The following is a 27,404-nucleotide window of genomic DNA, read 5'->3' as shown; positions in this document are numbered from 1 at the left end:
CCTATATAAAACGTGTGGACATGAGGCACTGAGACGTACAACAGGACCAGTTGAAACATTACAGGTTGTCACACATACGTCAGCACTATATGTGCCTGATGGGAGATGGCAGGGTATTTTAACGGTATACATTGGGAATGAGATCACCTACTCTGGTTTAAGTCAGTAAAAGCTCATCAATGGTAGTTCTTTTTGAAGCAAATTAGATTTCGTTCTGAGTTAAACATGAATTCTTTGATGACACAGTATATTTGAGAGTCTGGAAGCATTTTATTTAAATTGTAGCTATCGTGGCCAGTGGCTAACCAACAAAAAAATAAAATACAAAATATATTAATTTGCTAAAAATGCTTTATTGGAGAACATGGGCAATAATATATAAACCAATATCTTTTCTTCCGGCCATACTGGCAGAGCAGACCCATGTTTGTACAGTAGTAACCAAATGGAAAATATCATAACTCAGTACAAAGAATATTAAAACAAGAAAACAAACTAAAATATATATATAGTGACAGACCACAGGGGGCTACTGAGGGGAGGACAGCTCAGAATAATGGCTGGAACGGAACAAATGGAATACCATTCCACCTATCCTGCTCCAGTCTCTACCACCAGCCTGTCCTCCCAGAGTAAGATGCCACCAACCTCCTGTGTGATAAACATCAACTAAAAAAATAAATACTGATAGTTCACTAAAACAGTCACAGGTGGTAAACACTTCACTACATGCTACATCAAGGTAAAAAGAGAACATCATTTATCAGTATGGAGAAATAAAGCCAATGGTAAAACAGGATGTTTTTCTAAAGGTTTAGTCATTAGTTCGGTTCTCATCTGCTTTGCAGATCGTTTCCTGGATCTATTGGACCGCTTTAATGTAACAGAGGCAAGTGGGAGTACGAACAGGTGTGTGTGTGTGGGGGGGGTGCAATGTCTCTGTGTGAGAACGATTGACAAAGACAAGGCACTCAACTTGACCGCAAACTCCAATTCAAACCACAGTTCCAGTCAGGCCAACAACCTCAGATGACAGTTGCCCACATACTGCAGCTACACAGCGATGGCTTGTTTTAAGATCACTAAATGAGTCTACGCTTTCCACTGACTTATTTGAAGTGTGCATGGGGACAAAGGGACAAAGCCAAACACTCAAAAGAATCAATATGATCACGTTAGCCATGGACACGGTAAGAGTTGTAGGAAACATTACTAAGAGGGGCATTGACTTCCTACATGTATCATGTTTTCATCCTCAACTAAACCACATCTTGTTACATCATGAGGAAACTTTTTGCATCATTCTCTAAAAACAACAATCTTTGCCTCTTCACACCTTTTAAAAATGAACATTTGAACCCAGTTTAAAACACATTTAAAAATACTGATAGTTGCACAATTAGAGAAACCAATTTCTAATGGTGAGTTGAAATAAAGTACATACTCAGTGTGGTAAGACTGAAGCCCAGTGGCAGTAGCAGCAGAACGAGAGAGAGGAGAGGAAAGTAGGAGAAAATACAGGAGAAGGGGAGAATAAGAGGTGTGTGCGTTGGAGAGGGACATCTAGCTGTTGAGTGGTCCTCGTATTAATCTTTTAACTGTTTTAGAGGAGATAGCTGTGTCGTATTCATTAGGCACCAAACAGAGGGAAACAGACTGAAGCAGGCAGGGACTATCTGGACTTGTCCAATGACAACCGCTTGTTTTCGTTTTTCCTGGTGAAAAACGTTTGAAAAAGTTTTACTATGGTGTGCCCTAATGAATACGACCCTGATGTTCCCCATTTTGACTTTTGACCACATTTGACCTTAGGTAGCCTTCTCCAGGGACTGATAGTACTCCACCAGGACAGCCCAGGCTTTGGGGGCCATGAAGCCTTCCGGAGGGTTCTGTCCTTCGCGAGCCATCTTACGCATCCTTGTCCCTGAGATGAAGTCATAGTCTTGATGGCTGAAAGAAAATGAAGAAAAAAATGTAGAAGGCACAGTCTAATTTCAACAGCCTGACCCTGAAATGTTGTCTGGTAAGTGAGGAACGATTTTCTAACTTACTGTGTGGATGAATGGCATGACCAACTCAATTCAAGGACACTTTAGGAAGAGTTCTTTGAGGGAACTTCACAAAATGCATTTCATATGCTTGGAAAAAAAGGCCATGTATTTCGATAATTGAAGTAAACACGCACTCGAGCCCCCTTATGCCAGGGGACCTGGGATATCAAAAGAACCTCAGACACATGAACCAGCAGCACACAGAGACGTTGCTTCAAGCCAGCGGCAAAGAGCGAGCGCAACCTAAACGTCAGACCTTCGCCGTCAAATTCAAACCTTCTGTTAGACTTCTCAGTTTAAACAACTGGTTCAAAAATAAACACGGGCCCAAAAAAATTGTCTAAACACAGCTAATTAGTCTCAAACCAAAAATGAGAAAATTCCTGTAAAAAACAGACTAGTCTAAATACAATCTTCCATGACTCCGCCACACACAAGTAGGGGATAAATTAAATATTTGTCAATGATTAGATTCATTAGATACTACTGTAGATTCCTTCATTTAGACAAAGGGGGCAACATTCAATCACATTCCTTCTCTCGCCACTGTTACAATGCACTTTCCTCATAATAATCACATTTGTCAAATGTGGTTTCGTTTCTCAGCGGCTTGCGGTCGTGTGGACTGTTGTGCGCAGCGGAGCGTCTTGTACGGATTTGTACTGTTAGAGCCGCAGCAAGAGTCACAACGTTTCCACACATTAAACCTCATCATGGATTCCTGACCAGCAGAGTTGTAGTAGGATGTTAACTCCAGGTACACATATTCTGCAGTGTCCTCTCCTGTCTACCTCACTCCTGAAACTACATATTGAAGCCCGCAGACAATTTAAGGGTTGGTTTGGGGTTCAATTTCATTCAGAAAATGTCACTTTTTCCCCTCCATTCTTGAATTGGACTTGAAATTAGTCAATGAATCTCATTCTTAAGGACTCTGGGTTCTGGTCTATTCTTTGAACCCACTTGCAGATGTAAATCAGCTGTCAGCTAAATCTGATACAAATGTATCATTTCTCAAGTGTCCTGAAACGTGTGTTTTTGTAGTACATGGTCCCTGTTCAAATCAACTGAATAGACCAATTAAATAACCTCCCTAATTCCTCCCCTAGTACTGCTGAGTAACCGTCATGTTATTTTCCTCTGCACGACAGTGAGTCTTGAGCCTGCAGGACAGTACAATGCAGACCAGGCTGACAGCCAGGTGGCAGAACCCAGAACCCTGTGTATGTCTGACACTCCAGGTGTGCCAACGAGTCAGCTTCCGTTTCTCCATCTCCATAGGCAGCAATGGGATCACCTTCCTCCTGACCTCCGTAATGCAAACCCACTGTTGAACACATCTACTACTGTATTCTCCCCATACATTACTGTATTCTCCCCATAAATTACTGTATTCTCCCCATAAATTACTGTATTCTCCCCATAAATTAGTGAATTTTGTACTGGAAAATCACACCTTTTTATCATATTGTCCTATTTCCTATCAGATCTATAGCTCAGGCCATGGGGCTAACACTTGCAGTCTCGCTGGGAAGAAATAAACATTCTAGAATTGCATTCTAGAACATTCTAGAACCTGTTCTACTGTATACTACGCTCAATGTGTTCTGGTCCTAAAAACTTTGATGAAATACTTTGATGAACTCTGATTTTGGAGGACTTGTATTCATTACAATAGGTGGAAATGACAGGGCAGAGAGAGTGAGACACACAGAGAAAGAGCGAGGGGGGAGGGGGAGCACAAACTCCAAACTCGGCGGAGGAGGAACACTTAATATGCGGTCAAATGAGAAACAGCTTGCGCTGATTTTAGCCATTACACTATAGAGGCAGACTTTAAGGGCGATCGTTGGCAATTAGGCCTAGCATCTATATTCCTCTCACATTTGGCAGCGCCGGCCGGCACAATGTGCACAAGGAGTGGTCGAGAACAGACGGAATGCCATAAATTTCACAAGGCGCCAACCAGAGCCTTTGAAATGGTGATTTAGCGTTTACTTTCTCTCAGCTCTCCCTAGCTGCTAGCCTAGCACTGATACGGTCAGAAAGAGCCAGTCATTGCGGCTTTGACATTTTCTGGCGTAGCTCTTTTCGGGTCTTCAGGTTTCATATTAATAAAAACAACAATTGAGCTGAAATGAAGTCGCCTGTTATATAATGTTATTGTGACAGTCAGAAAACGGACAACTACTTTCCTGGAAGGAGTAGAATATAACGTGGTTAAGGTTCTTGACAAGCCAGACTGCTGACTCGGCAGTTCTTAAGGGGGCTTGTTGAGAAGAGCACAATAGTAACCACTATAGGACCTTTGTCCCATTACTCTTACATTTCCACTGAGTCACACTGCAGAATTATCTCACGCTTTAGCAGGAAGATTTACTGCTATCCAAACTGTCTTATCCAACTGTAAAACTAGTCCAAAAACACTGGATAATGGATAGTTCAGACACTCGAAGTAGAAGACAAGCTGATAGAGAAATACTCATTGATTGTACCTTTATAACATACCAAATGGTTCTGGAGTGAGCCTTTATCAACATACTGGACTACTGGTATGGAAAGACAGAATATAAACAGCCTTGTCAGTTGTGGCTCTTATTGTCGAGTAATTCTCCTGCTTTCAATCCAGGAAGGAAATATATCTCTGTGCTCCATTTCTGAATCCCATGCCTAGGTGAAACCCAACTAGGTGTGGGGAAATATTTCCTTTCAGACTAGTTCTCCTGGCGATTGTGGTATTCCCCCCCCCCTTGTCAACTCAATTTATTCTGATATCAAAACATGCGCCATGGAAAAAAAGGGTGTACCCCACCTTCTGATCAATCAGTTCCTACTTTTTAAGTCATCATATTCCTTTAATCAGATCAGTTTTCAGTCATGATATTCTAAGCCAGACATGGCTATAAAGTGATAGCGTGGATGGTATTAAAGTCCATAGCACACAGAGATTGCACGATTTTCATTAGTCATCGACTGCAGTATCCGTACACAGACTTTTTACAGACTTTAATTAATAGCAGTTCTCTGTGATTTCCGAACGACTTCAAAAGCTCTGAGAAAGCCACAAAACTTTGTAAAGAGCATAAGAAAGCAAAGAAGTTCCTGTTATTCTTGGCTTTGCCGTTTGCCGTAGATAAGGAAGAAAAACACATGGGAGGTTTCAGTGGAGAAGCTTAATGAATGATCAATTTGGGTTATTGGAGTTAGGCATGATAATGTTTACAGGCTGTGGAACAACATTCCTGCCACCGATGAAAAAAATAAAAAAATAACCGCTCATTTGTTTTCCGTTGCAAAACGTTGTACAAAATGTTGTATGTCCTAATGAACACACCCTGCTTACCCACGTCAAGATTGTACGGCAGAATATACATGTTGATAGTATTTTGATTTCTAGGAAAAAGTGTGACTAAATGTTGACTATTTCTGATTGGTTGAGAAAGGTCACCTGCATGACCAGGACTCATCATCATGATGCTAACTTAGAAACATCTTAAAACCTTCAAGAATGTAACATTTGGACTTCATTACATCCGTTGTTGAAGAACACTGGTATTACGAGTGACATCCACCGATTACATTCTTCGAACCTTGAGAGTAGAGATTTGTTTATAAAGACACTCATTATGGGGCGGAAGGTAGCCTGGTGGTCAGAGCTTTGGGCCAGTAACCGAAAGGTTGCCAGAACCAATCCCTGAGCTGACAAGGTAAAAATCTGTTCTTGAACAAGGCAGTTAACCCACTGTTTCTAGGCCGTCATTGTAAATAAGAATTTGTTTAACTGACTTGCCAAGTTCAGGTTTAATAAAAAATAAATAAAACAATTCCACTGGGATTAATCATCCTGTCCTTCACGCAAACACAAAATGGCAGACAGACAACACACAATAAGGAGATCATCTTTCTACAATATTAAAGCTGATCTACCCCCTAAAAAATACAATAAAGAGATGGAACGGAGACTGAAAAACAAACGATGAGTGACAGGGCTTACTTCTTGGGGTCATAGAAGTCCATGGCCCTCTTGGCTTTGTTGTAGGCGGCCACCTTGAAGGGTACAATCTCCAGGGTGATGAGTCCAGGCGCCATGGTGAGGACTTTAGCCCCATGGGTTGGCTCGTACAGGTCCTTTCCCGTGGCTGGGTGGGGCATGCCCGCCGGGTCGCGACCCACGATGTAGAAGTTGGCGCCGGCCACCATTCGGGCTCGGCAGTGCCACTGCACCTGTGGTTTTATGGAGGAAGAAAAGAAGTTTGCTTTAGTTACTCAAAACTAATGTCAATGCTAAATGTTGGCATTTCCAATGGGTGAAAATACTAGCTGGTAATTCTGATTTAGAGCCAATTCTACCTTTTAGCATTTAGAATGGGAAAACCCCCTCTGGTCACTCAGAGGATGAGAACGTTCAGAACGTTTTAATGGGAAGCCAGGAGAAGGGGAAGTGGTCGGGCAGCTCTTTCAGTGGGTTGGAGAAACAAGGAAGCCTTGGCACAACAGGCACATTGTGGTGAGACCGATGGGAAGGGAAAAACAGCACTTGATTACCTTGACTGATTTGTAATCACGTATGGTGGAGCACAATTACCCTAAATACGAGTGGACATCGCTCTCCCTGCTACCGCCGATGGACATGGACACAAGCCCCCTATAATTACATTACAAAGCACTTTCTGCAATAATAAACAGCCAATTACGGTAATGACGTTTGGACAGGAGTGCTCAACCCCCCCCCCCCCCGAACGTAGCGCCCACCGTCGACATGCGAGAATCCGGTTTTACAACACATTACAGAAACAACAATAAACGGAGCTCTTGAGTGGAAGTTTCAAATGACTAAAGAAAACAAGACTTCATTCTTTTGGCCAATCCCACTATTTAACCACCCATACGCTCCCATCCTACTTTTAAAATTGGAAGTCTTCAACCTTAAAAACGCTGGTCTTAAACTAAAAGACCTTGATGAGAGAACAAAGGGAGTTAGGAGGAGAAGAAAAAAACGACAGTTAAACTCTGTAGGCAGTCTGGAGAGGGAGGGATGGAGTGCATTGTTTTGTTAGCTGGTTGCCAGGTTGGAAGCGAGTCTTAAGATGGACACTCAGGGCCATGTGAACCCACTCCCTCCAACCTGGCGGCTATTCTATTTTTATGCCCCTCCCCGGCACATATCCTACTGTGCCTTCCCTGTATTTATATTCCTGATAAATGTACTAAACGTTTTATTACATTGATCTTATTTTGTATCATTCTTAACTTGCGTCCTCTTAACCGTATCATGTAGGTAGGTACCTGTAGTTAAGCACGTCATTGTACTGCGTATCATGTGGCATCGTGGATAGAGAACCTGTAGTTAAGCACGTCATCGAACTGCGTATCATGTGGCATCGTGGATAGAGAACCTGTAGGTAAGCACGTCATTGTACTGCGTGTCATGTGGCATCGTGGATAGAGAACCTGTAGGTAAGCACGTCATTGTACTGCGTATCACGTGGCATCGTGGATAGAGAACCTGTAGGTAAGCACGTCATTGTACTGCGTATCACGTGGCATCGTGGATAGAGAACCTGTAGGTAAGCACGTCATTGTACTGCGTATCATGTGGCATCGTGGATAGAGAATCTGTAGGTAAGCACGTCATTGTACTGCGTATCATGTGGCATCGTGGATAGAGAACCTGTAGGTAAGCACGTCATTGTACTGCGTATCACGTGGCATCGTGGATAGGGAAACTGCAGGTAAGCACGTCATTGTACTGCGTATCATGTGGCATCGTGGATAGAGAACCTGTAGGTAAGCACGTCATTGTACTGCGTATCATGTGGCATCGTGGATAGAGAACCTGTAGGTAAGTACGTCATTGTACTGCGTATCATGTGGCATCGTGGATAGAGAACCTGTAGGTAAGTACGTCATTGTACTGCGTATCATGTGGCATCGTGGATAGAGAACCTGTAGGTAAGCACGTCATTGTACTGCGTATCATGTGGCATCGTGGATAGAGAACCTGTAGGTAAGTACGTCATTGTACTGCGTATCATGTGGCATCGTGGATAGAGAACCTGTAGGTAAGCACGTCATTGTACTGCGTATCATGTGGCACCGTGGATAGAGAACCTGTAGGTAAGCACGTCATTGTACTGCGTATCACGTGGCATCGTGGATAGAGAATCTGTAGGTAAGCACGTCATTGTACTGCGTATCACGTGGCATCGTGGATAGGGAACCTGCAGGTAAGCACGTCATTGTACTGCGTATCACGTGGCATCGTGGATAGAGAACCTGCAGGTAAGCACGTCATTGTACTGCGTATCATGTGGCATCGTGGATAGAGAACCTGTAGGTAAGTACGTCATTGTACTGCGTATCACGTGGCATCGTGGATAGAGAACCTGTAGGTAAGCACGTCATTGTACTGCGTATCACGTGGCATCGTGGATAGAGAACCTGTAGGTAAGCACGTCATTGTACTGCGTATCACGTGGCATCGTGGATAGAGAACCTGCAGGTAAGCACGTCATTGTACTGCGTATCATGTGGCATCGTGGATAGAGAACCTGTAGGTAAGCATGTCATTGTACTGCGTATCATGTGGCATCGTGGATAGAGAACCTGTAGGTAAGCATGTCATTGTACTGCGTATCATGTGGCATCGTGGATAGAGAACCTGTAGGTAAGCACGTCATTGTACTGCGTATCACGTGGCATCGTGGATAGAGAACCTGTAGGTAAGCACGTCATTGTACTGCGTATCACGTGGCATCGTGGATAGAGAACCTGTAGGTAAGCACGTCATTGTACTGCGTATCACGTGGCATCGTGGATAGAGAACCTGTAGGTAAGTACGTCATTGTACTGCGTATCATGTGGCATCGTGGATAGAGAACCTGTAGGTAAGCATGTCATTGTACTGCGTATCATGTGGTATCGTGGATAGAGAACCTGTAGGTAAGCACGTCATTGTACTGCGTATCATGTGGCATCGTGGATAGAGAACCTGTAGGTAAGCACGTCATTGTACTGCGTATCATGTGGCATCGTGGATAGAGAACCTGTAGGTAAGTACGTCATTGTACTGCGTATCATGTGGCATCGTGGATAGAGAACCTGTAGGTAAGCACGTCATTGTACTGCGTATCATGTGGCATCGTGGATAGAGAACCTGTAGGTAAGCACGTCATTGTACTGCGTATCACGTGGCATCGTGGATAGGGAACCTGCAGGTAAGCACGTCATTGTACTGCGTATCATGTGGCATCGTGGATAGAGAACCTGTAGGTAAGCACGTCATTGTACTGCGTATCATGTGGCATCGTGGATAGAGAACCTGTAGGTAAGTACGTCATTGTACTGCGTATCATGTGGCATCGTGGATAGAGAACCTGTAGGTAAGCACGTCATTGTACTGCGTATCACGTGGCATCGTGGATAGAGAACCTGTAGGTAAGCACGTCATTGTACTGCGTATCACGTGGCATCGTGGATAGAGAACCTGTAGGTAAGCACGTCATTGTACTGCGTATCACGTGGCATCGTGGATAGAGAACCTGTAGGTAAGTACGTCATTGTACTGCGTATCATGAGGCATCGTGGATAGAGAACCTGTAGGTAAGCATGTCATTGTACTGCTTATCATGTGGCATCGTGGATAGAGAACCTGTAGGTAAGCACGTCATTGTACTGCGTATCATGTGGCATCGTGGATAGAGAACCTGTAGGTAAGCACGTCATTGTACTGCGTATCACGTGGCATCGTGGATAGGGAACCTGCAGGTAAGCACGTCATTGTACTGCGTATCATGTGGCATCGTGGATAGAGAACCTGTAGGTAAGCACGTCATCGTACTGCGTATCATGTGGCATCGTGGATAGAGAACCTGTAGGTAAGTACGTCATTGTACTGCGTATCATGTGGCATCGTGGATAGAGAACCTGTAGGTAAGTACGTCATTGTACTGCGTATCATGTGGCATCGTGGATAGAGAACCTGTAGGTAAGCACGTCATTGTACTGCGTATCATGTGGCATCGTGGATAGAGAACCTGTAGGTAAGCACGTCATTGTACTGCGTATCATGTGGCATCGTGGATAGAGAATCTGTAGGTAAGCACGTCATTGTACTGCGTATCATGTGGCATCGTGGATAGAGAACCTGTAGGTAAGCACGTCATTGTACTGCGTATCACGTGGCATCGTGGATAGGGAACCTGCAGGTAAGCACGTCATTGTACTGCGTATCACGTGGCATCGTGGATAGAGAACCTGTAGGTAAGCACGTCATTGTACTGCGTATCATGTGGCATCGTGGATAGAGAACCTGTAGGTAAGTACGTCATTGTACTGCGTATCATGTGGCATCGTGGATAGAGAACCTGTAGGTAAGTACGTCATTGTACTGCGTATCATGTGGCATCGTGGATAGAGAACCTGTAGGTAAGCACGTCATTGTACTGCGTATCATGTGGCATCGTGGATAGAGAACCTGTAGGTAAGTACGTCATTGTACTGCGTATCATGTGGCATCGTGGATAGAGAACCTGTAGGTAAGCACGTCATTGTACTGCGTATCATGTGGCATCGTGGATAGAGAACCTGTAGGTAAGTACGTCATTGTACTGCGTATCATGTGGCATCGTGGATAGAGAACCTGTAGGTAAGCACGTCATTGTACTGCGTATCATGTGGCATCGTGGATAGAGAACCTGTAGGTAAGCACGTCATTGTACTGCGTATCATGTGGCATCGTGGATAGAGAACCTGTAGGTAAGCACGTCATTGTACTGCGTATCATGTGGCATCGTGGATAGAGAACCTGTAGGTAAGCACGTCATTGTACTGCGTACCATGTGTATCCTGTGCATTAAGTGCCTTCAGAAAGTACTCACACCCCTTGACTTGTTCCACATTTTGTTGTTATAACCTGCATTTAAAATGTATTAAATGGAGATTGTGTCACTGGCCTACACACAATACCTCATAATATCCAAGTTGAAATATATTTATTTTACGAACTAATAAATGAAAAGCTTAAATGTCTTCGGTCACTAAGTATTCAACCCCGTTGTTACGGCGAGCCTAAATAACTTCAGGAGTAACAAGTCACATAATAAGTTGCATAGACTCATTCTGTGTGTAAGTGTTTAACACGATTTTTAATGACTTCTCTGTACTCCACACATTCACTTATCTGTAAGGTCCTTCAACCGAGCAGTGAATTTCAAACACAGATTCAACCACGAAGACCAGGGAGGTTTTTCAATGCCTCGCAAAGAAGGGCACCAATGGGTAGATAGGTAAAAATAGAAAAAGCAGACATTGAATATCCCTTTGAGCATGTTGAAGTTATTAATTACACTTTGGATGGTGTATCAATACACCGTCACTACAAATATAGAAGCGTCCTTCATAACTCAGAAACCACTCAGGGATTTCACCATGAGGCCAATGGGGACGTTAAAACAGTCACAGTTTAACGGCTGTGATAGAAGACTGAGACTGAGGACATTGTAGTTACTACACAATACTAACCTAATTGACAGAGTTAAAAGGAATCTGTACAGAATAACAAAAAATATATTCCAAAACATGCATCCTGTTTGCAACAAGGCACTAAAGAAATACTGCAAGAAATGTGTGAAAGCAAATCATTTGTCCTGAATATGTTTTATTTCAAGCATAGTAGTAGCTGCATCATGTTATGGTTATGCTTGTAATCGTTAAGGACTGGGGAGTTAGAGGATCAAAAATGAACCTAATGGATCTAAATACAGAGGAAACCCTGGTTCAGTCTGCTTTCCACCAGACACTGGCTGATTAATTACCTTTCAGCAGGACAATAACCCAAAACACAAGGCCAAATCTACACTGGACTTGCTTACCAAGAAGACAGTGAATGTTCCGGAGTGGTCGAGTTACAGGTTTGACTTTAATCTGCTTGAAAATCTGTGGCAAGACTTGAAACAGGTTGTCAAGCAACGATCAACAACCAATTTGACAGAGCTTGAAGAATATTGAACTAAATAATGGGCAAATATTGTACAATCCAGATGTCTACAGCTCTTAAGAGAATTACCCAGAAAGACTCACAGCTTTAAATCACTGCCAAAGGAGATTCTAACATGTATTGACTCAGGGGTGTGAATACTTATGTTAAAGAGGTGTTTCTGCATTTCATTAATACATTTGCAAAAATGTTGTTTTTTTTTAAACACGTTTTCGCTTTTTTCATCATGGTATTGTGTGTAGATGGGTGAGAAATACATCTATTTAATCCATTGTGTATTCAGGCTGTAACAACAAGATGTGGAATAAGTCAAGAGGTATGACTACTTTCTGAAGGTACTGTACGACAAATAAACTTGACGTATGATGGATGGGAATACAGCATATGTACTCAAACACACAAATCATTTCATAGGGTGTTAGATGAGTCCGGAAGATCGTTCATCTTCTCCTAAATGTACGGACCTGGACTGATCTTAAGCCTGTTGTATTATTTCAGGGTGAAGAAGTATTTTATGGGTGAAGTCCATCTGAAGAGAAGGGATCCCTACCACTACCTCGCTATCCAACAAAGATGCCGAATTACAGAGAACATGCAGCAACTCTTGGAGGACAATGGAATTACATTATAAAACGTTTATTTATTCTCAGAAGGCTCCGAAAAAAATCAGAAACGGGTTGGTTCTACTTTTAACAATGAGGATGCTTTTGTGGTGCATTTGATGTCAGGCTGTAAGATCAGACAGATGATGGGCCTTTTCGGGCTGCATCGTGTTCCCCAGAACAGAACAGAGCTCAGTCTGGTCCCAATGATCGTCTCCCCATAACCCTGACTACATGATTAAAGGACAGCAGGAGACTTCAAACAGCTAGACAGGCATCAAGTAAGTACAATACAAAGTGACAGAGATTATACTGAACTTTCTAATTCTGAATGTAAATTGCCATCCATGTTAGATTAAGCTGATTTCATAAGTCACGTGTGGACCGTCCCATCATATTACATCATTGACAGTCAGGCAATTTAAGTAGCCTCCAATTCTTGAAGTGTACTCATTACTTTGGCTTGTGTTACAGACTTTGTCAGGTCCATAGAAATAGAATCCATAGAATGGACTTGGCTGCCAGTCCTCCCATTATTTCAACCATTGACTTGAATAGGGAAGCCCGTTATAGGAGTTCTATGGTCAGGTTACTGCTAAGCTTACCTCAGTGGGGCCGGCGTACATCATGGGCGACGGGAAGATGGCCACGATGGTGTTTTCGGGTTTCAGCACGCCCTCGTCCAGCACGGCGGCGTGCTGCTTCATGCGCCACTCCAACGGCACGTCGTCGTCCTTGGTCCAGCCGCCCAGCGGGTGCAGCAGTAGGACGGGCCGGCGGTAGCCCCGTTCGATCAGACGCTTGTGGGTGTCCTGCATGAGGAGGGCGTGGCCGTTGTGCACCGGGTTACGCAGCTGGAAGGCAAACACCGCGTCTGGAGGGAGAAAGAGGTCAGAGAAAGACTGATTTAGATGCTGCATCTTTATTGAGACATCCTGGTTTTCTAAAACAGAGAGAGCAAAGTAGAGAGAGAGATCTAACTTTCTACCGTTACCTGCATTCATCTCCTTGAACTTGTGTTTGAGCTCAGCGGGGGTGAGTCTGTACTGGTCCAGGCCGTCGTTCCAGCTGATCTTGTCCAGGACCTGCAGGTCTCCTCCTACCAGCCAGTCTCCACTCTCCATTACCATCTGGACCAGACAGAGAGATAACACTCTGACCATTAGCATCCGGACCAGACAGAGAGACAACACTCTGACCATTAGCATCTGGACCAGACAGAGAGACAACACTTTGACCATTAGCATCTGGACCAGACAGAGAGACAACACTTTGACCATTACCATCCGGACCAGACAGAGAGACAACACTCTGACCATTAGCATCTGGACCAGACAGAGAGACAACACTCTGACCATTAGCATCCGGACCAGACAGAGAGACAACACTCTGACCATTAGCATCTGGACCAGACAGAGACAACACTCTGACCATTACCATCTGGACCAGACAGAGAGACAGCACTCTGACCATTAGCATCTGGACCAGACAGAGAGACAGCACTCTGACCATTAGCATCCGGACCAGACAGAGAGACAACACTCTGACCATTAGCATCTGGACCAGACAGAGACAACACTCTGACCATTACCCTCTGGACCAGACAGAGAGAGAACACTCTGACCATTACCATCCGGACCAGACAGAGAGACAGCACTCTGACCATTAGCATCTGGACCAGACAGAGAGACAACACTCTGACCATTACCCTCTGGACCAGACAGAGAGACAACACTCTGACCATTAGCATCTGGACCAGACAGAGAGACAACACTCTGACCATTAGCATCCGGACCAGACAGAGAGACAACACTCTGACCATTAGCATCTGGACCAGACAGAGACAACACTCTGACCATTACCATCTGGACCAGACAGAGAGACAGCACTCTGACCATTAGCATCCGGACCAGACAGAGAGACAACACTCTGACCATTAGCATCTGGACCAGACAGAGACAACACTCTGACCATTACCCTCTGGACCAGACAGAGAGAGAACACTCTGACCATTACCATCCGGACCAGACAGAGAGACAGCACTCTGAACATTAGCATCTGGACCAGACAGAGAGACAACACTCTGACCATTACCCTCTGGACCAGACAGAGAGAGAACACTCTGACCATTACCATCCGGACCAGACAGAGAGACAACACTCTGACCATTACCATCTGGACCAGACAGAGAGACAGCACTCTGACCATTACCATCCGGACCAGACAGAGAGACAACACTCTGACCATTACCCTCTGGACCAGACAGAGAGAGAACACTCTGACCATTAGCATCTGGACCAGACAGAGAGACAACACTCTGACCATTAGCATCTGGACCAGACAGAGAGACAACACTCTGACCATTAGCATCTGGACCAGACAGAGAGACAGCACTCTGACCATTAGCATCTGGACCAGACAGAGAGACACCACTCTGACCATTACCATCTGGACCAGACAGAGAGACAACTCTGACCATTAGCATCATACAATACCACACCCACTTCACTGTGACTCATATATTTTCCAGGGTTCCCACTTTTCAAAAAATATTTTTCCAGGACATTTCAATGACCTTTTTACCAGAACTTATTTCAACCCGGGTATTGTGCAGATCTGAAAAGACTGGATAGCTGTAAGCAATATGGTGAACATTTCAGCCTATCAAAGAAGAGAGAGGTGCCGTAATGACCATATTGTTTATAACTATACAATCCTGTCAGAGGTACATGAAGAGCCTGCGGCTATGGATCAATTTGAAATTGATGCTAAACAAGTGGCCTTCTCTAACTCCTCTACCATGTTCATACTGCGGTTATAACAGCCATCAAGGACTGTTTCAAAACAGTAAACCACCCCAATCTGGCAAACGCTGAAAGAGGGGCGGGATTATGGATAAATCAATAACAGCCCCCAGACAACTTTAAATACAACATCTAAAAAAGTTGAGACTCCTACAAATTGGAGCCCAGGAAGAATGAAGAATCCACTTTGCTTTATGCCTCTGACCGCATCTCTCTCGACTTTAGCGGGAAAAAAACTCACGAGGAACACAAAATATGACGTGTAATGTAATCCACAACGAGACACCATCCACGATGAGCTCATGGACCACATTGAAGCGATTCCCCCCCCCCCCCCCTTACAATATTGTTCTAATGTCCCCAAAGTACTGCTAAACCCAGGCAAAGCCAGCTTTGTTTCAGGCTATAACTCTTGGTCTGCCTTTCTGGGCATGTACTGTGCCGGTGCTGTAACCACTGGGCTCTTTATGGAGTACACACTGCAGGGTAGGTACTCAAGCCATCAAATCAGGACTATGGATAGACTATGGCAGGACCAGGGGGGTCCAGAAGCATATACACAAATGTGTCTTATAGAGAATGGCTATTCAATATTACTCAAGGAGTCAAAGTTAGAAAACAATACCAGCCTACTAGTGGGCAGTTCTGATGTCCCATATAAAAACAGTCACAGTGGCATGTAATGGTTTGGATTTAAAGGGGGTGGGTTCCTATGGATGTAACTGTATGGGGGCGGAGTCTTAGATTCCACAGACTATAATTTATATTCTGAGGAGGATTCCACAGTAGCGCTGACTGTCCGACAGACGTTGGTAGTGCATTTCGCCCAAGTCTTTGTAAGTTGAAGTAGGACGTCTTTCACAACAGAGATGGCGCATGTATTATCCACAAGGTTATATACACTACATACATCTTCAGTGTTCAATAAAACATTGAGAGAACCGAAGGCTGCTAAATCTCTGCCCTCTTGTTGTGATCATCAATAAGCCAGAGAGGAAGGATGGATGGAGTTCAGTGTAACAGTGTGAAGAGGTGCCTTTCATTCCACTTGATCCAACTAGTCTGATCTACTGGCTCCAGATCAGTGGCAAAGAAGACGAATAACCCTCACTTTGGCGGCTGAGACATGAAAAGACCCATCTGAGGAAAAAACGTTTCAATTCAAATCCCAAACACACAGTAGATATTTTAAACATTCTAAGATGGAAAATGATAGTAGAATGCTAGCTCAGGGGTAACCCAAAGCTGCATTTACACGATAACACACACACTGTGTTTTAGATACAAAGGGACTCCTGCTAAATTAAACAACTCAGCATGCTGTAGTTTCCAACGTGAAGGCTCCCATCTCCCTGGCGGCACGGACAGGAGTAAACAGGAAACGTGGATTGACCGCAAAGTAATACGGAGCAGGTTATTCCTCGTCTCAGAGAGAGACGGAGACGGGCTGCCGCCTGCGAGGGGTGTGTTGACGGATCGGCTACAGCGCCGGGAGTTAAAGTGTGTGTGTGTTAAACAAGTGACACCTTAATCATAGCAAGCTGTACACACACACACAGCGGAGACAGGACAGGAGGCACCGTTGGAGAAACAGAGTGAGTGACAGGTCTGGGAGAACCCACTACCCAGCATGCATTGCCTGCAGCAGGGCCAGAGCCGCCAGAGACAGACGCACTAGAGGATTATGGGTAGCTGATGGACAGCCAACTACGCTGCTTTCTTGGTAAACTGACAGTGCCTACAACTGAACACCAACCCAGAATGGATAACAGAGATGCTGAAGATAGTGTTGGCTGTTCAACTTTGTTGAATTGAAGGGCATTTTGAGTGAAACAGGAGATGCAAATTCACAGCATCTCACCCAGCCAATGACTCAACAGGGCAGGGCTTTAAAATGAGCCACCGTGGTGTTAGTGTGTTTCTGTTCAGTGTGTTTAAAATCATCAGACCGAGTTGGGCTGAAGACAGTATATAGCACTACTCCAGCTCCCTCTGTGTGTGTGTGTGTGTGTGTGTGTGGTGTGAAAACCCACACTAATCCATAATAACAATGGGAGCCCAAATTGTCCCGAGACAGATAGCAAAAATAACCCTAGTCCGGCTCCTGCCACCATCAGTCTTGAAGATAGGGTTTCAAAAATGCAATTTCACAATTGTCCTCCCTGGTTATAGATCTCCAGTCCTGTTGTGTGACGTGGCGGCGTGTGTGTGACTACACTTGTGTGTGCGCAAGACAGCTTTCCCAGGTCTGATCCCTCGCCACGGCTGGGCTGGCGCCTGTAGTTTTTTTTAAAAGCAGGGGGGTGGGATCATTTCAGGGCGCCACGAAGTCTACCTGAGCGCCCACTGATATAATAACAGTCCATAATAATAAGAAACCATTGTTGCCATCTTTGCTCAGGTATATTTGGAATGGATGAGGTGGGTGGCTGCTGGCGAGGGGTAATGTGTTCAGCAGGGCCAGCTCCAAGTCCAGGACAGCTTTACTAAAAGCCCTGTGTAAATAAAAGGCGGTTTGAAGGGGCCAGATGGAGAGAGGGGGCCGAGAGAGACTGCGATCCAAATAAAACACATGTGCAAATTGAGGGCGGTCCGAGGGCGATGGAGCGATTACACAAGCACTTCTGACAGGGGAAGGAGAGCAGCAGCAGCTCATTTCTTTACGACACTACTCCACTTTATTCAGTCCTTCCATAAGCAGCACTGAGGAAAAGGGTCACCTAGGATCTGTCTTCTATTAGAACGAATGTGTGTGTGTGTGTGTGTGTGTGTGTGTGTGTGTGTGTGTACGTACAAGGGGAGAGAGAGTTGGTTGGGTTGGACATGGGGAGGGTGTTTATCAAACATCACGTTAAGGGTAACCATCTCAGGGGCCATGCCTGCATTGTTCAGCATTATCACCAGGGTTCCATTTCATAATAACTACCAGTGGGACATTCTATACAGCTCTGGAGACTGTGTAGCTGTAACACAAGGTATGGGTGTATGATAATAAACGTGGTGGAGGGAGGTGTGAGAACACCAAGGCTCCTCCCTGTCACATGACATAAACTGTCAGATGAAGCTGTCAAGAGCACCGGTTTGAGCCAAACAAAGATAAGAAACACTCAAAGGAAAACAAACATCGTCGTTTTGACATGTTACATGACAGTTTTCAAAAGTGACAGCTTTCGTCGGAAAGTCAAGACACCCCTTGCTGTGCAGTGGAACGGTCCGTAGTCCCCCCTGCTCGTTTATGTGATAGGGTCTCTGGAACTAACCACTGACCTTGATGTAGGAGTGTTACTCAACAGTTTTCAACACAGCTTTTGCTGGCACAACACCCCTCGTGGTGCAGTGGACTGGGCCGTGCCTGCCCTGTCTGTCTATGTGGCAGGGGTCTTTGGAACTAACCACTGACCTTGATGTAGGGGTGGTCCTTGCAGGTAGTGCCCCACTGGCGGGCGCAGCGCTCCTCCTTGCGGTGCTCGTAGAACTCGGGGTTGCGGAGGATGGCCACACGGCGGCCCTCGTACACCAGGGCCATGGCCGTGACGCCGTCCAGACGCTCCTTGTCCGCCCCCGACACCGGCAACACCACCGGCACAGACAGGTTGATGACGCCACCTAGGGGACGGGAGGGGAACAGGTGGTTTGGTTCATTGAGGGGGTCAGAGGTTGAATTAAGGAAAGGAGACATGGAAGGTAGCCATGTTAGTGCTTTGAGACACAGAATAAATCAACGTCAGACTGCTGACAGAGGAAGTTGATCGGTCAGAAACCAGACAGCCCCATCAGCAAACCTGCAGTCTCTCCTACAATAACTTCAAGTACAGCCTATCTACTGCATACTATACCAGGGAATATTTAGACATTTAAGATATATGAGGTGTTTAGGGAACAAACACCATCCAGTCTTGTGCATTCAGGTGGTTTCTGACCCGCGCAGAAAGAAAGAGAAAGAGAAAAGAAAGAGAGGCCCCGTGTTGACATGACGTTGGCAGATTCATTTAGCCCTACACCTTGATTAAACCAACATGACCAGCACGCTTTTCACATCCTATTGGATCAGAGGGTGTGTTGCTGGATGGGATGCCATTGCTGCCAACCACCCCGCCACCACTCCTCTGTCCTCTGTCACAGAGTTAGCACACACAGCTGGTTTCAATAAGACACGTGAACACACACACATGCCTGCTGTCCCAGCCTGGCCCATGCCAAACAAGGAGCTGGCACAAACACACAACACAGTCATCTACCAGGGAAATGCTGGTGTCCTTGTCAATCCTATTAACTGGGACTCCACATCAGGGACGGATTACAATGAAGTGAGAGTAGGGTTGTAAAATTCCAGTAACATTCCCAAAATTCCCTCGTTTACCAGAAGTCCTGGTTGGAGGATTCCCATATATCCTGCTTATTTCCAGGAATCTCCCAACCAAAATTTCTGAAAAATGGGGAATTTTGGGAAAGTCACCAGAATTGTGGCAACCTGAAGTGAAAGTGAGGGTAAAAGGGTAATTTAACTACAAAAGTTGTGTTATTTAAATGAAGAAATGATCTGACTTCTATCCAGTCATGTTTGGTTCAGTCGTGATTGTGTGGAACGGAAGCTCCTCCAGCGCCGTAAGGGTCAGCCACTGTAAAATCCCTAGAAGGAACTGGAAATAGACAAATGATAGTTTGTGGAGGCAATCAATATTGAGGCTTCATCCTTTTCCTCCGCTCACATTTCCCTCGCTAGGACAAACAAGCGAAACCCGAGTGAGGGCATTGCACATGGACACGTCATTCAGCGTTCTCTACCAAGTACACAGGCCCAGTTCCGCTTATTTACCACAGCATAGAGTCACCATTAGCTCTGGTCCAAAACATATTGAAATCATATCTAAAGAAAAACCAAACAAGACCTGATCCAAAAATGACTCGTTGGTGCTGTGAAGAATAGAGAGTTGTTGCTGTAAGGAACACCTGTGATTATCGGACAGCTAATGAAACACTGGCTTGGTTATCATTTCTGTTGTTTAACACATTTTTATGCTGCGCGTGTGTGTGTGTGTGTGTGTGTGTGTGTGTGTGTGCCAGTATGTATTGGCAACACATCACACACGTCGCCTTAAGGGTCAGTGTTATGTGGGCAATAAAAGCAAATTGACTCTTTTTTGGAAATTCAAACTCTGTGTAGGAAATTGGTGTAATTACACAGTTTCACCAATACCAAAGACTGGGCCCCGCGGTGTTCCTTCAGCCCAACTCAAAAGGTACCGGTTCCATTTGTTTCCAGAGAATTAAAAGTCTTGAGCCTGAAGTGTAAAAGGATCACGATGACTCAACACAATACCATGGTAAGATTATCCCTCTGATTCTTTCATCTAAAAATCAGACTTACTTTTGATTAACTAGTGTATTCGGTCATTTTGAGGTAATGATGAGCTAATCAAGACCACTTGTTCCAACTCTACATGTACATATTACCTCGACACATTATTTTACTGCTGCTCTTTAACTATGTTATTTTTAACTTGTCTATTTTTTTACTAAACACTTAAAAATATATATATATATATATATTTAACTGCAGTGTTGGTTAAGAGCTTGTAAGTAATTTCACTGCATGGTCTACACCTGTTGTATTCGGCCATGTCACAAATAACATTTGATTTGAACATGTCCTTTTGAGAGCTTTCATCTCCCTCTAGTGGCCATTATAGAGCATAACATCCATCAATTTATTTGACTTCACAGAGAAATACACCTGTATTTATCACAGCACCTCCTTCTCAAAATGTCAGTGAGAAGTGAGGAGAGGATTAAGAAAGGCAGACATTGAGAAATAGGCAAGGAAAGGACTCTAAGGCAGACATTTTGAGGAGAGGACAAGAGGAAAACATCAGGGATCAAGGAAAGATTATTGAGAAAGGGCCATGATGCCATCTTACCGTCCAGCAGACAGTCAAAGTGGAGACACTGCAGGAACTCCCTCTCCCTCATGAAGCCGTTCAGAGGGGTGGCCCAGCCCTCAGCAAGCACCTGAACCCACTGCATGTCAACCTGTGGTCAAACAGCGGTCAATCAGCACTCAAATAATGGTTCAACGGCATTCCAAGTGTGGTCGAACATGGATCACACTTTCAGAAATGTTCCCTTATCACTTTAACATAGGCCTTTAGAATCTATCCATCCCCCGTAGACTCTCGGAAAACACCAGTAGGTGTTTGTAAAAATGGTATTTGATGAGAACGGTTACCTTTCCAATCTGCACAGCAGGTAGTGTTTCAGCATCCGTCTTGGCCAGGTCCAGCTTGTTCTCAACTACGTACAACTCCTTCACTTCATAGGAAGCATCCACCGGCACTATATCCTACAAATATTCATTCATTATACCAATGAAAATGCACAAAATATCATCGCAAAACGAGAACATCCAAGAGGTTGATCATGTTGGATAAGAATTCAGGGGTGTGAAAGTGGGGGTTATTCAGCTGTGAGGCGTTAGTATTTTTGGAAATGTGAATCCCAATCTGAAAGTGTGAAGACACTGCCATCTAGTGGTGAAAATTAAATGTGACAGCCTGCTTTCATGTTACAGGTTTCAATGAATCTGTTTATGCCAAACCTCATCAATGGATGGATGAAAGAGAAGGTTGTTTCTCTCACCTTCTCATGTAGCAGGTCAATGAGCTGCTGTATAGACTCGTTGACACTGCAGGAGTCAGTCTTCAGCACCAGCTCTGGGGCCTCTGGTTTCTCATACTCCGAGTCTATCCCAGTGAAACCTGACACATGGAGAAAACAGTCACAATTCATTTATGGAATAGCTAAATCAGTCCCTCAATTGGCATGAATAACAATAGCTGAATATGAAACAATATGTCATTTGCAGAAAGGTTGTGACTTCATTAATGTTGCAGGGAAGGTAATATCTATCCACTGAGTCAGTGGCTCACAAACATTATCAGTGATTGGGAAGAGCACAATTCAGTTGGTGGTACAGAGTTCCCCTGAAGTACCCCCTCATGTGCATTTGAACAGCAACCCTATTGTCTCATGAGTCTTCTCAAGTACCACTGTGGAAAAACCAAGTAACCCCAGGGGCCCTTGTACTTCTGGTTGGAAACACTGCACAAGTCACACAACTTAACTACAATCTAGACAGGCTTTTTTGTTGTTGACATGGTTCACACAGCTTATTATCCAGATTGGCGTGACAGGAAGAGACAAGATTCTTAATAGTGTGGTCTGAGGACACACTCGAACAGGGCTGAATCCCACCCCATCCCCCCATTCAATTAGTCACTCTACTACCTGACATATGGCACCTGGTAGATCATGTCATGACTAGTTGGAGAGCTTAACTAGACTTCACAGTATATTGTCTCATGCCTACAGCTCAGAGCTTAGCATGAAGGAACCTGTAAGTAAGCATTTCATTGGACTGTGCACACCATGTGGATACTGTGCACGCCATGTGGATACTGTGCACGCCATGTGGATACTGTGCACGCCATGTGGATACTGTGCATATGACAAATGAACTGACTCCGAGCTCAGCAGGGTGCACTAGACTAGATGAAGATCTTGTCCCAGCAGCTTCCTTAGCTTGTGACTCACTGTTTCACTAAGCGATAAATGACACAGCACTTCCTCTGGTAACAACAGCCAAAGACATGAGATCTCATGTTCCTGCTGGTCCAAACCAATACACTTTACATACTTTCTCTAGAGACTTCTCTCCAACTTTTTCATACTTACTAATGCTATAAGAGTTATGGTAAAATGCCTAAAAGCATTAGAGGTCACCCGAATATGACTTTTCAACACCGATACCGATTATTGGAGGACCAGAAAAAGCCGATACCGATTAAGATTTTTATTTATTTGTAATAATGACAATTACAACAATACAGAATTAACACTTATTTTAACTTAATATAATACATCAATAAAATCAATTTAGCCTCAAATAAATAATGAAACATGTTCAATTTGGTTTAAATAATGCAAAAACAAAGTGTTGAAGAAAATAAAAGTGCAATATGTGCCATGTAAGAAAGCTAACGTTTAAGTTCCTTGCTCAGAACATGAGAACATATGAAAGCTGGTGGTTCCTTTTAACATGAGTCTTCAATATTCCCAGGTAAGAAGTTTTAGGTTGTAGTTGTTATAGGAATTATAGGACTATTTCTCTCTATACGATTTGTATTTCATATACCTTTGACTATTGGATGTTCTTATAGGCACTTTAGTATTGCCAGTGTAACAGTATAGCTTCCGTCCCTCTCCTCGCTCCTATCTGGGCTCGAACCAGGAACATATCGACAACAGCCACCCTCAAAGCAGCATTGCCCATGCAGAGCAAGGGGAACAACCACTCAAAGTCTCAGAGCGAGGGACGTTTGAAATGCTATTAGCGCGCATCCCGCGAACTAGCTAACCATTTCACATCGGTTACACCAGCCTAATCTCGGGAGTTGATAGGCTTAAAGTCATAAACAGCAGAGCTGCTGGCAAAACGCACAAAAGTGCTGTTTGAATGAATGTTTACAAGCCTGCTGCTGCCTACCGTCGCTCAGTCAGACTGCTCTATCAAATCATATACTTAGTTATAACATAATAACACACAGAAATACGAGCCTTAGGTCATTAATATGGTCGAATCCGGAAACTATCATCTCGAAAACAAGACGTTTATTCTTTCAGTGAAATACGGAACCGTTCTGTATTTTATCTAACGGGTGGCATCCATAAGTCTAAATATTCCTGTTATATTGCACAACCTTCAATGTTATGTCACAATTTCGTAAAATTCGGGCAAATAAGGTGGCCCAAACTGTCGCATAGACACTGACTGCGTGCAATGAACGCAAGAGAAGTGACACAATTTCACCTGGTTAATATTGCCTGCTAACCTGGATTTATTTTAGCTAAATATGCAGGTTTAAAAATATGTTTCTGGTTAGGTACAGTCGTGCAACGATTGTGCTTTTTTCGCAAATGCGCTTTTGTTAAATCATCCCGTTTGGCGAAGTTGGCTGTCTTTGTTAAGAATAAATAGTCTTCACAGTTCGCAACGAGTCATGTTAGCAGGCAATATTAACTAAATATGCAGGTTTAAAAATATATACATGTGTATTCATTTTAAGAAAGGCATTGATGTTTATGGTTAGGCACACGTTGGAGCAACGACAGTCCTTTTTCACGAATAAGCACTGCATCGATTATATGCAACGCAGGACACGCTAGATAAACTAGTAATATCATCAACCATGTGTAGTTAACTAGTGATTATGATTGATTGATTGTTTTACAATTAACCCACTGTTCCTAGGCCGTCATTGAAAATAAGAATGTGTTCTTAACTGACTTGCCTAGTTAAATAAAGGATAAATAAAGGTGTAGTAAAAAATAAAATAAAAATCAGCCAAATCAGTGTCCAAAAATACAGATTTCCGATTGTTATGAAAACTTGAAATTGGCCCTAATTAATCGACCTCTAATAAGCATGTGTTATTTATCTGGCCTTACCTCTGATCTCTCCAGCCCTGGCTCTCTTGTAGAGGCCCTTGACGTCTCGCTGTTCACACACGTCAAGCGGCGCGTCAACAAACACCTCGAAGAAGGGCAAGCCTGCAGCCTCGTGGATCTTCCTGGCGTTCACACGATCCTGGACGATGGAGAGAAACAACGGGATAGTTAACTCCTGACGATGATGATAAGTGTATTTGAAATCGTCAACTGGGAATTACAGGCAAAACACAAGTAGCAGCATATTAACTCTCTCCATCTTTCTTTTTGCTCTCTTTCCTCTCCTCTTTCTCATGACTTATCACCTCTTCCCCTCGGTCTTCCTATATCCTCTTCTATTCTGTCTCTACCTCCCTCTCCCCGTTAGCTCACTTGTTCCACCCCTCACTCACCCGTCCGTAGGGAGAGATGAAGCTGGCGATGCAGACGAGCCCTGCGTCGGCGAACAGGCGGGCCACCTCGGCTATACGCCTGACGTTCTCCTCGCGGTCCTCAGGGCTGAAGCCCAGGTTCTTGTTTAAGCCCTGGCGGATGTTGTCTCCATCCAGTGAGTAGCAGGGGATGCCATGGCACACCAGGTACTCCTCCAGGGCCATGCTCACCGTGGTCTTCCCAGCCCCAGACAGACCTGGGTGGGAGAGAGTGGTGAGGAATAGGTGTTGATGGTGGTTGGTCAATATTAGTATTGAGTGTAGTGTAGCCAACTAGCAATACCCCCATTTTAGCATTGCGTCAATATTAGCATTGAATGAATGATGAAAATGGTGGCTGTCAATATTAGCTTTGAATGCATGATAACAAATGGTGCCTGACAATATTAGAATTGAAGGCAGAGCGTGGATGAATGCATGAAGTCTTTAGAAATGCTACTGTTGATTGAATGCTAATATTGTATTTTGGTAGTACTTGAAAGCTAAATACATGAGTAAACCTTGTTCAATGGTGAGTTAGTGTGAGTGAATATAAAGTGACTGAAAGAAAGGCTTAATAAAGCGTTTGTATTTCTTTGAAGACTAACTGACGATAGCCTGGTCCCAGATCTGTTTGTGTGGTCTTGCCAACTCCTATGGTCAGTCTCACAACAACCAATGACCCTAGGAGTTGACAACACAGTCCAAACAGATCTGGTACCAGGCAAACTGAACTTTAGTTATTCTGTATACCTGTGAGCCAGACAGTGCATCCACGGAAGCCCCCTCTCGTCCCCACCACCTGACCACGCTTGTTCCTGCTGACATGATGAGCCTGGTAGGTCACATTAGTCGCCCTCTGCATTCCCTGCAATCACAATATTGTTCTGTCCTTTAGTTTCGTATCAAATTACACTGACTTAGTCCCATTTGTTCCTTTGCATTTGCAGCTAACACTGACTGTGACTTTGCAACATACAGAAGCCACAATGACTTGCACTGAGTCCAGGACAGGCACATTACTTACTCATGAAGCAAAAGGTCATCAGCAATATTATGACAAAAACGTTGAAGGACTGGTTTAACCCTAATGTACAGTAAGGTGACATAGGTCTACATTCCAATGCATGTGCTCTGTCACTAGGCTCCTGCTGAGTAGATTAGCAAGAAGCATTTTGAGAGTCACACAAAAAATGTTCGTCAAGGTACACGGGTCTTCGTGATGACGACAGATAATTTTGCAGCAGATACAGTATCTCATAGTTAACTAGCTAACTGCAGCATTAAGCAGTTGCTATATGGCAGAACAGCTTGCTTTTGAAATGTCGTGCAAGCTATAGCTTGATACAAATGGCTGTCTGTCTGGCATTTGGTGGCAAGACTAAGACGCTAACTAATTGCATTCCTCCAATCCTAGTAACACGGCCATTCCGCGCAGCTAAGAAAGTATTGCATAATTTAATTATAGCAGTAAATGTTTTACTGGGAACAGAAATTGCAGAAACAAGAGACAACATTGATAGTTCAGCAGCATATTGTTGACGTGGCAGCGGTTGCCGGGGTAGGAATGAATACAACAACTCACCCAATTCTCGCTGGACGAGTTGCTCAGCTTCGGTTTCTTGTGAGAGTTTCCGGAAGTCTCCATAACGGTCTATAATGAACGCTTTCGTCACCAGTTACGGTATGTGCGACCTACTAAATCAATTACTAAAACGTTATATTTTTACGGACAGTTATCTCTTTGAATGGACGAACCTCAAACAGGAACCGAGGAGGACGACCTACGTCATCAGAATCGGAAGTGATGTCTATTGGCTGGTGAACTGTCTGTTCTTTGAAAACTGATTTTGAATCAGTTTTATCCGCGCAAGTCTCAAACGACACCGTGATGACATCTATGGATGACAGAGCTAGATTGCATAACATATCCTGGACCAGTTATTTATTACCTGTGGTGTGCATCGCGGAGATAAGTACGGAATGCACATTGGATAAAACACATATTCATATTAGACATTTTAGTTTGTTGGCTC

At 44.1% G+C, this 27,404-nt stretch overlaps 1 protein-coding gene across 1 annotated transcript; it reads right to left on the bottom strand.

Moving 5' to 3' along the window:
- Positions 1-336: 336 nt before the first annotated feature.
- Positions 337-27,174, bottom strand: LOC139419104 (3'-phosphoadenosine 5'-phosphosulfate synthase 1). The gene is made up of 12 exons (XM_071169036.1): positions 26,954-27,174; positions 26,122-26,236; positions 25,351-25,586; positions 24,959-25,097; positions 22,091-22,209; positions 21,681-21,794; positions 21,373-21,484; positions 18,855-19,060; positions 13,645-13,780; positions 13,256-13,524; positions 6,046-6,275; positions 337-1,950 (listed from the first exon to the last, which is right to left on the bottom strand). The coding sequence occupies exons 1-12, from the start codon at positions 27,014-27,016 to the stop codon at positions 1,809-1,811; spliced, it is 1,881 nt and encodes a 626-aa protein (XP_071025137.1). The 5' UTR covers positions 27,017-27,174; the 3' UTR covers positions 337-1,808.
- Between the last annotated feature and the right edge of the window lie 230 nt (positions 27,175-27,404).

The sequence above is a fragment of the Oncorhynchus clarkii genome, chromosome 10, assembly GCF_045791955.1.
Source record: "Oncorhynchus clarkii lewisi isolate Uvic-CL-2024 chromosome 10, UVic_Ocla_1.0, whole genome shotgun sequence".
NCBI lineage: Eukaryota > Metazoa > Chordata > Actinopteri > Salmoniformes > Salmonidae > Oncorhynchus > Oncorhynchus clarkii.
Note: the sequence above shows the minus strand (reverse complement) of the source record. Positions and strands in the feature narration are given on the sequence as shown.